This window comes from Macaca fascicularis, chromosome 3 (genome assembly GCF_037993035.2).
Source record: "Macaca fascicularis isolate 582-1 chromosome 3, T2T-MFA8v1.1".
NCBI classification, from domain to species: domain Eukaryota; kingdom Metazoa; phylum Chordata; class Mammalia; order Primates; family Cercopithecidae; genus Macaca; species Macaca fascicularis.
In genome coordinates, this window is record NC_088377.1 from 158,351,221 (window position 1) to 158,366,540 (window position 15,320).

Genomic DNA, 15,320 nt, shown 5'->3' on the forward strand with positions numbered 1-15,320 from the left:
GAGGTTCTCACAGTTCTGTAGTTTTGAGGAACTAGAGTTTGATATCAGACACTGTAACCTGTTAGAGTTCTCAAAGCAGAAAACCCACCAAACCCACTTGAACAGTGTTTTTAGAGGTTGCATTTTTTTCCACCAGTAGTTGGAAGTTATATTGGGAGGAAATCTGCTCTGCACTGGATGAGAGTAACCTCATTGTCTGGATAGTCAACTCGTTTGAAGTATTAATAGTCATACCATATGATTAAAATATATGCCTGGAATAGAATTGTTTTATAGTTTTAAGGAAGAAGCTGAAATGAGTGTAATTATGATGTATTAGTACTGAAATGCTGTTTTTTTCCTTTTTTTTCTCTAAATTCATTCCATAATCAAAGGTATTGATAACAGAACATGGCGACTTGGGAAATGGAAAGTTTTTGGATCCAAAGAACAGAATCTGTTTTAAATTTGATCACTTAAGAAAGGAGGCAACTGATCCAAGACCCTGTGAAGTAGAAAATGCAGTTGAATCGTGGAGAACTTCAGTAGAAACTGCTCTGAGAGCTTATGTAAAAGAACATTACCCGAATGGAGTCTGCACTGTAAGTCATCAGTAGCAGCTTTGTGTGTGTGTTTTGTGTAAATGAGAGTCTTTAGTGTCTCCTAAACAGAATTGACATTGTATAATTTGTCATTTTTTTCCTTAAATATTTCTAAGAATGTTTACTATTTTTTTCAAGAAATTCTGGATAATAAATAGATACATTAGGATGGCTTAAAATAGAGAAATGGTTGTATCTTGATTTAAATCCATGTAGAAATTCTAATACGTTGATTAAGGGAGCATGATATGGTGAGATTCTGTAATCTTATGTTCATGACTCATCTCAGTTTAGATCAAATTTATTAAGTTACAGAAATCTGAGAACAAATAAAATTACTTGGAAGTAAAATTATGTGTTTATGTATTTTATAGTTACATTTCTTGTGGTTTTTTGTGTGGTTCTTTCATAGGTTCAGCCTGTTATTATATTTTCAAGAAATACATGGCTGGGCATAGTGGCTCATGCCTGTAATCCCAGCACTTTGGGAGAGGCCAAGGCAGGTGGATCACCTGAGGTCAGGAGTTCGAGACCAGCCTGGCCAACATGGTGAAACTGTCTCTACTTTAAAAAAATACAATTAGCTGGGCTTGGTGGCACGTGCCTGTAGTCCCAGCTACTCGGGAGGCTGAGGCAGGAGAATTGCTTGAACCCAGGAGGCAGAGGTTGCAGTGAGCCGAGATCGTGCCACTCCACTCCAGCCCGGGCGACAGAGTGAGACTCTGTCTCAAAAAAAAAAAAAAAAGAAATACAAAATATGTTAGTAGGAATACATTTCTTTTTTAAAAATTTCATAATATTGTTTGTACCCTGACAGGCTTTTTTAGCACCCCCAGTTTGTGCTTCAGTGACCTTTTCCATTGCCAAAGTGATCTTTTGAAATGCAAATCAGGTTATCAAAATTCCCTGCTTGAAATCCTTCAGAGGTTTCCCATTGCACTTAAGAGTCCAGGCTTTTGAAGGTGGCTTAAAGGCCCTGTGGATGGCGTGGCCTCTGCTTACCCCACCAACCTAACTCTACCATATATCCCAGTTTATACCTGCTTTCTCAACGTAATTATTAATATCACCAGTAGCATACCCCATTTCTTTCTTGGAAGTTTCCTGGTTAGGACAAAAATTCATGTGCTCTGCTTAAGTATCTAGCTCTCTAATTATTTGAGAAATATTGCAGCATAACTTCAAATATCTATTACTTGAATTATAACTTGTTCATCAGAATTATTTTGGAGGAATAATGAGAGTAAGGGAGTAGAGTCCTCATTTGTTCTAGAGGATTGAAAGTCACAAATTATTACTTTTAAAGCAGTAGGCAAGATGTGAAATAACATTGGGATACATCACAGACATTCTCTTAACAACCTTTCTCACTTATAAGTAAGTTAATTTATTCCAATACTTTTAAATGACTAGAGAAGCAGCAGCCCCTAAGATTGTGAAGTGAACAAAGGTGATAACCATAAGCTAGGTCCAGTTTTCACTTGCATGGAAAAAGCTAGATTAGCATCTGTATGTTTAAAATAAATTATCTACTTATGAAAGTAGATTATCTAGAATGCTCGTGAATATTTCAGAGTACAATTAATTTTAATAAATTTTATTTAATGTTGTCCCCTTTTGTGGTCCACTAATAATTTGATTAGGCACAAATATTTGAGAACATGTTTTTCTAGCTACTATATTGGAATGATGGCCTACTTTGTATTTTATGTGTTCTTGTCAAAGTACTGTGCCATTTGCAGTATTTTATAGATTTTTAAAGTTGGACATTCCGTGACCCTAAATTTATTCTTATGCTTATTTTCTTTGCCAATAAGGTGTATGGCAAAAAAATAGATGGACAGCAAACCATTATTGCATGCATAGAAAGCCATCAGTTCCAAGCAAAAAACTTTTGGTAAGTTAAAATCTTGGGTATTGGGGAGTTTTGGCATTGTTTTAAGTCTTTGTAGTTCTCGCTTTAGTGATTTGGGCAACACCTTGTTTGTTTATGATTAAGAACAATCTAGACATGATACAAAATTTTAGCCTTTTGATATAAGGAAGGTAAATTTGCTCAACAGCCTAATCATTAAAGGTAGTGGTAAATCCATCGACATTCAGTGAAAAGAGAATGGGACTAGCAAACAGCATCCTGAGGGAGCATGTGTGCCTGCAAGAACACCAGTTGGCAGTCCATATGCTCATTCTGTGAAGGGGCTGTTCCTGAATGAAACTAATGTGGAGGAGAACAGAGGTAATTATAAAGCAAAAAATGATGCTGCTTTTGTGAACTTTGTGGCTCTGAAGTAGAGGATTGCTTTGTACTTGGTTAGCCAATGTGAGGAAGTAATGACGTGTTTTATACAATGAGGCAGATTGCAATCATGCCTGGTAATTTTGTGTACAGATCATTCCATTATTCCTTAGAAACATCAAGCCCTCAGGAGCACTGACTGACCCTACTGATCTTGGACCTTTGACAAGTTGTTGGTCCTTTTTATTCTTAGACAAGACTATTTCTGAGCACCTGTTACAAAATTCTGAGATTCTTTAAGACCTTACAAGTCCATAATTGAATGAAATCTTTACATTTATCCCTGTTTTACATGCTGAGGTCACCAGAATAAGTATGGTCATAATATTTACCTTTTAGTATATTAGGCTTTGACTCACTAGCCAAGTTGGTTGGTGGTGCTATTAAAGGTAAAGTAACAGGTAACCCCTTTGGGCCAGTTGGGTTCATGGCCCAAGGTTGCTCCGCTACTTAGCCATCTCAGAAATAAATGCAAGATTGCAAGGTTAACCAAGAATATTTGGAGGAATGCAGATCCATCATCACTGAAGGAAAACCAATGCCATAAGTAAACATATGCCTTAATGACTAGCCGCAGTTCCCTAAAGGTTCTGGCATATAGAGTTACTTTTATGGACTTAATATAAGTGTAGTTTCTCTATGTTGGGTCTAAAATCTTGTAGCATTAACCTACTGGAATCCTGAAGCAATCAATGTTTATAAAATTACTACTAATTGATGTTATTTATGCCAGGAAATACATAATAAAATCAATCTTGTTGAGATGGAGCTACTATTAGAAGAAAATTCTTTTTACTAAGGTTTTCTTTATAATACATTGGAGATGTTATAATAAGTTTACTAATTCATTTTAAAATCTAATTCCTTTCAGCTTTAACATATATAAAATGAAGAAAATGTCTGTCCTTGAGTTTTATTTTCTTTTTAGAGACAGAGTCTTGGTGTGTTGCCCAGGCTGGCCTCAAATTCCTGGGCTCAAGTGATCCTCCTGCCTCAGCCTGTCAAGTAGCTGGAACTACAGGTTCACACCATGCCTGACTTGTCATTGAGTTTTCTATTCTCACTATTTCACTTTACAAGGGTAATTTTTCCTAAACCATCACTATGAGCATTGTATCACTTAAGTTAATGGCTTTCACTTTCTGGAAAAAAAATGTATTTTATATGCTTTGATATGATTTTTCCAAAGTGATAATATCATGGCACAGTAGTCTCAGTAAAATCTAAATAGTTAATACAAAGAACTATACTTCAAGCCAGGCATCTATAATCCCAGCACTTTTGGAGACCAAAGTAGGAGGATGGCCAGAGGCCAGGAGTTCAAGAAACCTGGGCAACACAGTACAACCCTATCTCTAGAAAAAAAAATTAGCCAGGCGTGGTGGTGCACGCCTGTAGTCCTAGCTACTTGAGAGGCTGAGGCAAGAGGATATCTTGAGCCCAAGAGTTCAAGCCTGGGTGAGCTATAATCACGCCACAGCACTTCAGTCTGGGTGACAAAGCAAGACCCTGTCTCTAGAAGAAAAAAAAAAAAAGAAATATACTTCAATTCATCTAAAATATAGGTAGAGTAAAAATCAGAAGCAGCTAGTCTTAGATGTTTCTTAGGTTTCAGTAGATACCTTCTCTTAGTCTTTACCATTTCTCCAGGGTCTAGCAGTATTAGGGGCTTAATGTAAATATTTGTTGAGTGAATACATACTTTTAATTAAAGAGTTAAGGTAAGAGAGGGGCAGAATAGAATTAAAGGCTAGGACATATTGGCCATTTACTCCACTAATGAAAGAGTTCTATCTACTCAGTGTCATTTACTGTTACTGTAGTAATTAATGCCTTTGGAAGAATCTTTTAAAATAGTTCTCAAATTGGTAATACTACTTGGTTTGGATTTTTTTGTGTGTGCTTTTCATAATCAATGTTTATATAAATGTATATTGTCCTAGTCAGTATTGTATATGCTAAGGACTCACTAGTTGACTTGGCACTAATACCTCAATAAAAGGAATATTTCTTTTGGAATCATGAAACAAAAGTTATTTTTTCAACCTCAGTAAAAGGAGTACTTATTTTGGAATCATGAAACAAAAGTTATTTTTCCAACCAAACTTCTTTGAAAAATCTTGAATGAGTCACTCAAATCAAGACATGTTTTAATTATCTGTTATTTTGTAGAACATATACATTGATCTAATAATTTCCATATATTCAGTGTAACCGTAAGTATGAGAATACAGGTTGAATATCTCTTACCCAAAATGTTTGGGACCAGAAGTCTTTTGGATTTCGAATTTTTAAATATTTACATCATACTTACCGGTTTAACATCCCTAATTCAAAAATTCAAAATTCAAAATGTTCCATTAATCGTTTCCTTTGAGCATTATGTCAGTGCTCAAAAAGTTGCAGATTTTGAAGCATTTCAGATTTTTGAATTAGGTTGTACTATCATTCTATAGACTTTATGATTGGGTAGACTGCATGAATATTGAACCCAGAAATCGTTGTCTAGCAAAAGCCAGTATAGTGATTCATTACCCTGTGACTATTATATACTGTTCAAAAAAGCTAACATATCAGAATTTCCTTAGCTTGCAAAGAGTAAACAGAGACAAAAAGAAAAGTTACCGTGAAAAGTTTGTCAGCAAAATAGAATATCAGAAGCTATACTACTCATCCAGAATTTTGTTAAAAAAGAAAGATAAAATTCACTGGTAGACAAAAAGTAATAACATACCAGTTTGTAATTTCTCAGTTTCGAACCATGAGTATGTATTTGTATACCAAAAATCATTTCAGGAGCAGAGAAATGCCTTTTATATGGTGACTTTAAACATAAAATTGGAATATTTTTAAAAACCTCATGTTAATAACTATAGCCCTTTATTTCCAGTTATCAAAACCTCCTTAAGAGTGTTGTGTAACATTTACTAGCCGTTCTTTTTAAATTATATGGTACTTTGTATCATTCAGTAGATGTTAAACTACACTGAGTGTATTTATAAAATCCCCTGATACTCTAAACATTTATTCCATTTATTTTGGAAATATAAGTGATACAATTGAAGAAGTAGCTTAAAATTTTTCTCCACAGTAGCTTATGACTTAGTTTTGTATTGGTTTTTGTTTTGTTTTGTTTTTTTAAGGCTAGTCAAGTGGAGACGGAACAAAGAAACCTGTAACTGATTGTGATCAATTAGTGGCAAACAGCACTGCACACACACCAGCCTGAATTGTATTTTAAGCCTTAGCTTTAGAATTCTGGCATTAAATCCATTATGTAAGTTCTTTTTTATCAGTAGGGTGAAGATTAAATTAAATATATATCATAACTGGATTTAACCTTTTGATTCTTTTTGACTGTTTCGGTGATTAAAAATTTAATGTCCAGTGTTCATCCCCCACACACTCTCATACTGTAGCATGAAATATAATCTGAAATTTAAAATTGATTCAAATTATTTTCCCTACCTTATTTACAGCTGCTGTTTTTATTTTTAAGGAATGGTCGTTGGAGGTCAGAATGGAAGTTTACAATCACTCCTTCAACCACTCAGGTGGTTGGCATCTTGAAAATTCAGGTATGAAATAAAAAGAATTTGTTTACTGATCTTTAAGAAGATTCTGAACAGAGAAACAACGAATTCCTAAGTTTACATTTTCATAGTACATTTTATATAGTTCTTTTTCAGGTCTTTGTTTTGGGGTAATAGGAAAAACAATAGTGCTGTTTTAAATATTTTAAATAACCTGGCAGTTCATTCCCTAGTCGTCAAAAATCTGCAAGGATAGCTAACAGATTATAAAACACAGCTAAAATTAGATGCTGCCATTTGGTCTGCTCTTCAGATACAATTTGTTCATCTTCTGAGTTTGAGTTGTGTACTTCTCTCCTCTGAATTGGGTGGAGTGTGGTGAAGTATAATATTAATACATGCATGTGTATAGTTGTATAACTATATTATATGCATGTATTAACATGTGTATGTATTGGCCGGGCACGGTGGCTCATGTCTGTAATCCCAACACTTTGGGAGGCCAAGACAGGCAGATCACAAGGTCAGGAGATCAAGACCATCCTGGCTAACACAGTGAAACCCCACCTCTACTAAAAATACAAAAAATTAGCCAAGTGTGGTGACATGTGCCTGTAATCCCAGCTACTTGGGAGGCTGAGGCAGGAGAATTGCTTGAATCTGGGAGGCAGAGGTTGCAGTGAGCCGAGATTGTGCCACTGCACTCCAGCCTGGGCAACGAGTGAGACTCCATCTCAAAAAAAAAAAAGCATACATGATTGTTGGAAGATTTAGTTAATAGGGCTAAAAGGGTTAGAACAGAGACAGATACCGTGTACTCGATGAATGGTAGTCATTATTGTCAGCATTATTATTCCTTCACTTAGGCCTCAGTGGCGCTTACCCGGATAATTACAGCAATTTCTAAAATAGTGCGTCTTGTAGGACCAAAGCTTATTGAGAGCAAGGATTGTCTGGTTTACAGTACAATCTTCAGCATTTAGCATATGATTGTTATTTTGTTGAATTGCTGCACTCTTTGGCATTCACACTGCCATCAAAAAGATAATTTTTTAAATTTAAATGTGGATATGTTACTTGTAAGACCATTTAATGGTACACTCTTATCTACCAGATAGTCCAGACATATTTGCATGACATACAAGGCCCAGAGTTGACTAGTTTGCTACCTGCATATATTTCTCCAGCTATTGCTCTCCCCAACTTCATATACCTCTAGTCCTCTCTGAAATATGCTGAAGTCCTTTTTTAACCCTCAGAAAGAATCTGGAGTATTGCTAACATACTTTATACATACCTTTACCATGTTGTGCTGAAATATGAGATCAGGGACTGTGTCTTTCTAAAAGCCGTATACCCTCAGAACCTTACGTAGTAGCAGTATATTTATTGCACTCACTCAATCTTTGTTGAGTAAATTCATGTCTGAGTTTGGGGAATTAAGTGGTTGGTGGAAATACACAAAAGAGGAGCAGGGTTGGGAGGGAATATTGTGAGCTCAGATTTGGACATCTCGGTTTTAGGTACCAGTAGAATGAATGATTGTGAGGCAAAAATGTCCAGCAGTCAGGTCAATAGAAGGCTTGCCTGAATAACTGCAGGGATGTCTCTAACTAGTCTCCTCACTCGGCTGAGGGAAGGGAGAGTCTTGCTGGAGTTCACAGGTTCTGGAGCTCAGCAGAGAAGTCTAGAGTAGAGCTGAAATATGTAGTCCATCTGCATTGATATGCTTGTTGAAGCAATGAGGATCTTGATGATTCCTGTAATGTGGTTTCTGTGATTTCTTTTTCTAATAGGTTCATTATTATGAAGATGGTAATGTTCAGCTAGTGAGTCATAAAGATATACAAGATTCCCTAACAGTGTCTGTAAGTAATTAATTCTACAATAAAATTTAACCTAATACTTCTTTAAAAGCAGAACAGTTTTGGAATGAACATTTTAAGTAATATTTCTGCTTCAGATTGAAGTGTTTTCTGATAGATTAAAGATAAGTAATTGCAAACCTGTACCTAACTTTTTTGCAGCTTTATTGAGATATAGTTTGTATACCATTCAGTTCACTCATTTAAAGTAGAAGCTTCAGATTTTTTTTTGTATATTACTAAAGGGTTGGACAGCAGTCACCACAATCTAATTTCAGAACATTTTCGTGCTCCTTAAAAGAAACCCTGTACCATTAGCAGTCATTCTCCATTCTACCCAGCCCTTCCCCCAGAACCCTCCCAGCCCTAGGCAGCGGCTAATCTGCTTTCTGGCTCTGTGGATTTGCTTGTGCTGGACATTTTATATAAATGTAATCATAATATATAGTCTTTTATGACTGGCTTTTTTCATTTAACATGTTCAACATTCATCCTTTTAGAGCATGTATTAGTACTTTTTTCCTTTTTATTGCCAGATAATACTCTGTTGTGTGGACATACCGCATTTTATCAATTCTTCAGTTAATGGACATTTCTGTTTTCTACTTTTGGTGCTGTGAACATTTGTGTACTATTTTTTGCGTAGATATTTTAATATCTTTTTGGTATAGACATAGGAGTGGAATTGCTGGGTCATTTGGAACTATGTTTAACCTTTTGAAGAACTGCCAGACTGTTTTCCATTTTATAGTTTCACCAGCAGTGTATAAGAGTTTCAATTTTTCTGTATCTTTTTCCAAAATATGTCCTTTTGATGATAACCATCCTAGTCAGTTTGAAGTAGTATCTTATTGTGGTTTTTATTTACATTTTCTTGATGCTTATGATTTTGAGCATCTTTTCATGTGCTTGTGATCATTTGTATATCTTTTGGGGGGAAATACCTATTCAGATCCTTTGCTCATTTCCTAATTGATTATTCACATTTGTATTATTGAGTTGTAATTGTTCGTATATTCTGGATATAAGTCTAGTGTATCACATACATGATTTCAGATATTTTCATCCTTCTGTGTGTTGTCTTTTCACTTTCTTGATGATATTGTTTGCAAAACAGAAGATTTTGGTTTTGATTTTTTTCTTTTGTCATTTGAGATTTGAAATATTAATAGAAACCATTGCCTACCCAAGGTCATGAAGATCTACTCCAGTGTTTTCTTCTAAAAGTGTTATATAGTTTTAGCTCTTACATTTAGGTCTATGATCTTCTACCTAACTTTTAAACTATTGTATCTTTTCATTGTGTGGCTATTTGGATCATGATTTAATGAAGTTTTTTTTTTAAGTTCATCTTTCAAATTTAAGAGGTTTTGAACTTGATTTTATTTCTCCACAGAGTTCTTTCACACATTCTTTCCCTTGCATATGCAACTGTTTCCTCATTGATTTTTGTTTCTTTTTTTCTTTTTTTTTGAGACAAGATCTGGCTCTGTCACCCAGGCTGGCATGATCTCAACTCACTGCAACTTGTGCCTCCAGGGCTCAAGCCATTCTCCCATCTGAGCCTCCTGAGTAGCTGGGACTACAGGCACGTGCCACTACACTCAGCTATTTTTTTTTTTTTTTCCCAGTAGAGATGGGGTTTCACCATGTTGCCCAGCTAGTCTTGAACTCCTGGACTCATGCAGTTTACCCACCTTGGCCTCCAAAAGTTTGGCTTTTGGTTTTCTTGCCCCATGGATATTGACAGTATAACATTAACAGTGACATTTTCTCATTTGTGTCATATACCTAAAAGTATCTGTGTATTATAAACATCCACTGCTTATATACAATTTGCAAATATTAAAGAAAACTTTATTTTTAACTCAAGAAAGCATTTAACTTTAAGAAACATGTATAAATGTGTTAAGCCAGATGCTACCTAAGAAGATAAGCTATATATTTACATAGACATATATATTTTTATATATATATATAATATATATATATATTTTATATATATATATATTTTTTATATATATATATATATATATATATATATATATATACGTGTGTATTTTTTTGAGACAAGGTGTCACTCTGTTGCCCAGGCTGTAGTGCAGTGGTGTGAATACAGCTCACTGCAGCCTCGACATCCTGGGCTCAAGCGATCCTCCTGCCTCAGCTTCTCTAGTAGCTGGGACTACAGGCATGTGCCACCATGCCCAGCTAATTTATTTTTTATAGAGATGGGGTCTCACCATATTGTCCACGCTGGTCTCAAACCCTGGCCACAAGCAACCCTTCTGCCTTGGCCTCCCAAAGTGCTGGGATTACAGGCATGAGCCACCACACCCAGCCCCTGAAGCTATCTTTTAAAAAACTTTTTATTAGCACTTAGGTGATTTCTGCTCTGACCTAATTGGTACTGTTCTTGCAAAATTTGCCAGTGAAAAAAACTTACTAATATCTGATTTTCCATGAGATGTTCTACTCCATATAGTTATATATCATATATAATTAGTACATTCAATATTATTCACATAATAAGGGTATGGTGCCATCTTGTTTGGGGGAGTTTGACATTGAGCAAAGATGCCTCCTGTCTGGGTGCGGTGGCTCACGTCTGTTATCCTATCACTTTGGGAAGCTGAGGTCGGTGGATCACTTGAGGTCAGGAATGTGAGACTAGCCTGGCCAATATGGCAAAACCTCGTCTCTACTAAAAATACAAAAACCCCATCTCTACTAAAGATAACAAAAATTAGACAGGTATGGTGGCACATGCCTATAGTCCCAGCTATTTGGGTGGCTGAGGCACGAAAATTGCTTGAACCTGGGAGGTGGAGATTATAGTGAGCCGAGATCACACCCCTGCACTCCAGCCTGTGCTACAGGCTGAGACCTTGTCTCAAAAAAAAAGAAAAAAAAAAACAGATACTTCCTAAGAGAAATTTGTCCACAAAATTACGGAGTGTGGGGTTTTGAGAGATGGTCATAGTAATTAAACTTGACTAATATGCCAGCTTGAGCTCATTTTTTCTAGGAATGACCATTTTTATTTTTACTCTAAGGAGGTTTTCATTGTTTTATATTTTTACACCATATATATAAAGTATAAGGTATTAGAGAATTTTACATTAACACTGTTTCATTTTTTAAATCCAGATTCTGTTAACTTTACTATTAGGAAAAAGCAAACAAACCCATCTATTGGCATGTTAAAAAAAATTTCCAGAAAAATACATTCTTCCTGATTAGTGTTTTTTTTTTTTTTTGGTATCACTGTTCTGTTACATAATGTTCATAAATATTTAACAATATTTAGATAAAGAGTCATCAATTAGAAATCTTTACCAAACTTGTTACCCATAAAGGTTGTCTATTGGAATGCATGTCCAGTGTTTAAAATTGAACTTTTCATCAATGTGTGTATCATTGAGAGTTCACTTTCCTTAGCCAGCTAAACATTGACACCAGCTTATTCTGTAGACTTTTAAAATAATTTTACCTATTTCCCCCTTAGACTTAGAATAATTGATCTTACAATATTTGTTCTTTGTCATAATTTCCTTCTGTGTTATTTATTGTAACATTACATTAACCATACATATATTTTAAAGTAATAGTGGTTTAGTTTTAAATTACAATTTTTATTTTTATTTTTTTTTATTCAGAATGAAGTGCAAACAGCGAAAGAATTTATAAAGATTGTAGAAGCTGCAGAAAATGAATACCAGGTATGATTTTTTAAATATTATATAAGCTACATTCACGTATGAATTAATGGCACTGAAATTTGAATTTCATTCAAAGGCTGAATTTTTCCATTGCATCAGTAAGAGTCTTTTTGTTGTGTGTCTACTTTTAACACAAGGGCAGACTTATTAAAGTGTAGGCAAAAAGAGTGGCAAGTAAATTGAATTCCATTAATATTTTGTATTTTAAAAATACTAAGACTAGGCCGAACACGGTGGCTTATGCCTGTAATCCCAACACTTTGCGATGTTGAGGCAGGTGGATCACGAGGTCAAGAGATCAAGACCATCCTGGCCAACATGGTGAAACCCCGTCTCTATACAAAAATCAGCTGAGCGTGGTGGCATGTGCTTGTAGTGGCGGGTTCTACTTGGGAGGCTGAGGCAGGAGAATCGCTGGAACCTGGGAGGCAGAGGTTGCAGTGGGCCGAGATCGTGCCATTGCACTCTGGCCTGGCAACAGAGCGAGACTCCATCTCAAAAAAAAAAAAGACTAGGTTTTAGCCAACTGTAATTTCTGAGTGCAGATTGAGTATCGCTGATCTGAGTTGTGTGGGACCAAAAGTGTTTTAGATTTCAGATTTTTTTTTGGATTTTGGAATATTTATTATATATTTACCACTCAAGCTTCCGTAATCTGAAAATTAGAAATCTGCATCAATGCTCCAGTGAGCATTGCCTTTGAGCGTCATGTTGATGCTCAAAAAGTTTCAAGTTTTGAAAACTTCGGATTTTTCAGTTAGGGGTGCTCAATCTGCATCAGTCAAAAAATGCCAGACTTTTTAAGTGGCTATTTTTTTCTGGTTGGAAATTTTAATTCAGGCTGTGTCTTACCATTTGGATTATGTGCAATCTGCTTAGATCACATTTCATTTTGTGCTTTACTTTTTGTTATTTATCAGCTTCTAAACTACACTCTTGAATTTAAGCATTTAATTTGTGAATTAGACAAGTTTCTACTCCTTAAAAATAATAATCCATAAATTGTTCTGACATACTAAAATAAATTCAAAACGAGGACACAAATATTACATCTAATTTATAATTTTCATTAAGTTTAATTATTCAAAATTATTATGGCTTTTTCTTCTAGCTGCCTTAACAAAATGTTGGGGTTTTTTTATTTGACTGTTTAAAAACAGTGAAATGGGCTGCTTAAATAAAATGTATTCTGAAAACATCTATATGCTCTATAAATTGTTCTGTTCTTTTGCTTTACTTTAAACTTCTAACTATTGTTTTTCATAGACTGCCATCAGTGAGAATTATCAGACAATGTCGGACACTACTTTCAAAGCCTTACGTCGACAGTTGCCAGTTACACGCACTAAGATTGATTGGAACAAGATCCTTAGCTACAAGATTGGCAAAGAGATGCAGAATGCATAAGATGAACATTGCATGACCGGATCATTTTAGTGTCTTTGCGTTAAAAAATTATTGCAAAAGTATTCTGAACTGTCAAGCTGCCCAGTCAGATGGGCTGTTGCCATTTAAAATCACTGTAATTAATTAGTTTGATTAGAGCACAAAGCTTAGCTAATCAACCATTATTTTTCATTTTGTTTGTTCTAAGAGGATTGAAAATCAGTTTAGTTTAAATGTCTTTCTGTTAGGCCTTTCTTTCTTAACAATGAAGAAGAGATGATTCTTCTAGTTTATGGTTAAAAGTTTTTGAAGTGTCTCAAAAATATTTTACTAACTGTAACCCTAAAATTGTTGTCTTTTGGTTTATGAAATGGGTAATTTTTGATATTTCCCCAGTTCTTTTTAATGGGGTCAATAATGGACATTCTAGTTTAAGGTGGTTGATGGATTTAGCCATATATGCTGCTAAAGAAATTGTCTACCTTTTCTTCCTCACCTGTTCCATTTATGTAAGGTTGAGATTAGAGGGAAAGCATTTTCTATATCAATTGTGTTTAAACCTTTCAAGAAGGTTATTTAGCTAGCTTAGTGTTGAACTAAATTTTTTTTAAACAAGGCGAGGTCTAATGCTGTTTTGAGATTCTGAAATTAAATGAAAATACTTATTTCAGAAATGCATTTAATGCTTTTTTTCTTGTGACAGTTACGCAAATCAGCTTGAATTCCATATGTCCCTGAGTTATTTTTATCATAAAGCCACAAATGTATTATAACAAGGCAAATTGTAATATATATAATCCTTAACTCATAACCATGTCTCGGTTTATTTTTTTTTCTTGGATTGAAAAGTACTGAAATTCAATGTGACATTAAAATGCAAATTTTCCTATTTATTTGAGTAGAAAATCACTTACCAGTGAGCATATATATTTTAAAATACTTTCTTTGGATATTGTAATTCTTAACTGGTTGTAAATTAGAAAAGCTGGGATTACATATGGTGTGTGGTTACAGTCTAAATTTTTTCATCCTCCTGTGCGTCATAAGCATGTTTGTAATATTTTAAAAAATAGTTCTACTGATGCTACAGGAATTTCAAGCCTGTGGCGAATGTTAGTATTTACCATAGGGAGTGAAGCGGAGTTATGGTTTCATTCAATAGAGTATTGCTTATTATACTTGAGTGGAATCCTTTCCTCACATACTCCTACAGACGTCTGGGCCTGGAAATTTTTTTTTTTTTTTTTAGAAAAACACCACTTTTATTATGTACAATAAAATATTTCATTAGCTTGAATTGTATAGATTTTTAAAAATTCAATGAAAGCATGTTGTTTAATTTCTTTTTAAAATCACTGTTGAGCTTTGAAAGCATTGAGAATATAATATGAAAATATGACATTTTGGCTAAATCATCTTTTCTTTTAGTTTTAAAACACAAGTTTTGACACATTGGGATTCCTAAAGAAAATGAATTGGTAACATTAATTATCTGTTCCTTTTTTATATATATTTGAAAGTTTGATGATGGTGAACTAAATACTAGATCTAATTGACAAACTTAGTTCTATCAGGCCATCATGAGTTTCTATCCCATGAAAGTCATCAGTTTCCTGTCTGTTCTAGTCTGGAATGCATTACTGAAAATATATGCAAGTGTTCGTAAGGTGATTTGCTTGTGAGATGGAAGATTTATCAAAAATAATTTAGAACAGTCTGAAATAATGATTGCACAGAATAGACTAGTCTTTTATTGTGTAAGAATGGCAGCTGGGCGTGGTGGCTCATGCCTGTAATCCAAGCACGTTGGGAGGCTGAGTCGGGCGGATCACGAGGTCAGGAGCTCAAGACCACAGTGAAACCCCGTCTCTACTAAAAATACAAAAATTAGCCAGGCGCAGTGGCGGGCGTCTGTAGTCCCAGCTAACTCGGGAGGC

The 15,320-nt window shown here is 34.9% G+C and overlaps 1 protein-coding gene across 1 annotated transcript in view; it reads left to right on the top strand.

Annotated features, from left to right (window-relative positions):
• The window catches only part of CAPZA2 (capping actin protein of muscle Z-line subunit alpha 2), a 55,425-nt gene extending 40,643 nt beyond the window's left edge, over window positions 1-14,782 (top strand). Inside the window, exons 5-10 of the mRNA XM_045388525.2 lie at window positions 375-581; window positions 2,399-2,478; window positions 6,377-6,455; window positions 8,207-8,278; window positions 11,935-11,997; window positions 13,264-14,782. Of these exons, the coding sequence (XP_045244460.1) occupies window positions 375-581; window positions 2,399-2,478; window positions 6,377-6,455; window positions 8,207-8,278; window positions 11,935-11,997; window positions 13,264-13,404 (642 nt within the window). The 3' untranslated portion in view covers window positions 13,405-14,782. The remainder of the gene's footprint in view (window positions 1-374; window positions 582-2,398; window positions 2,479-6,376; window positions 6,456-8,206; window positions 8,279-11,934; window positions 11,998-13,263) is intronic.
• Window positions 14,783-15,320: the final 538 nt, after the last annotated feature.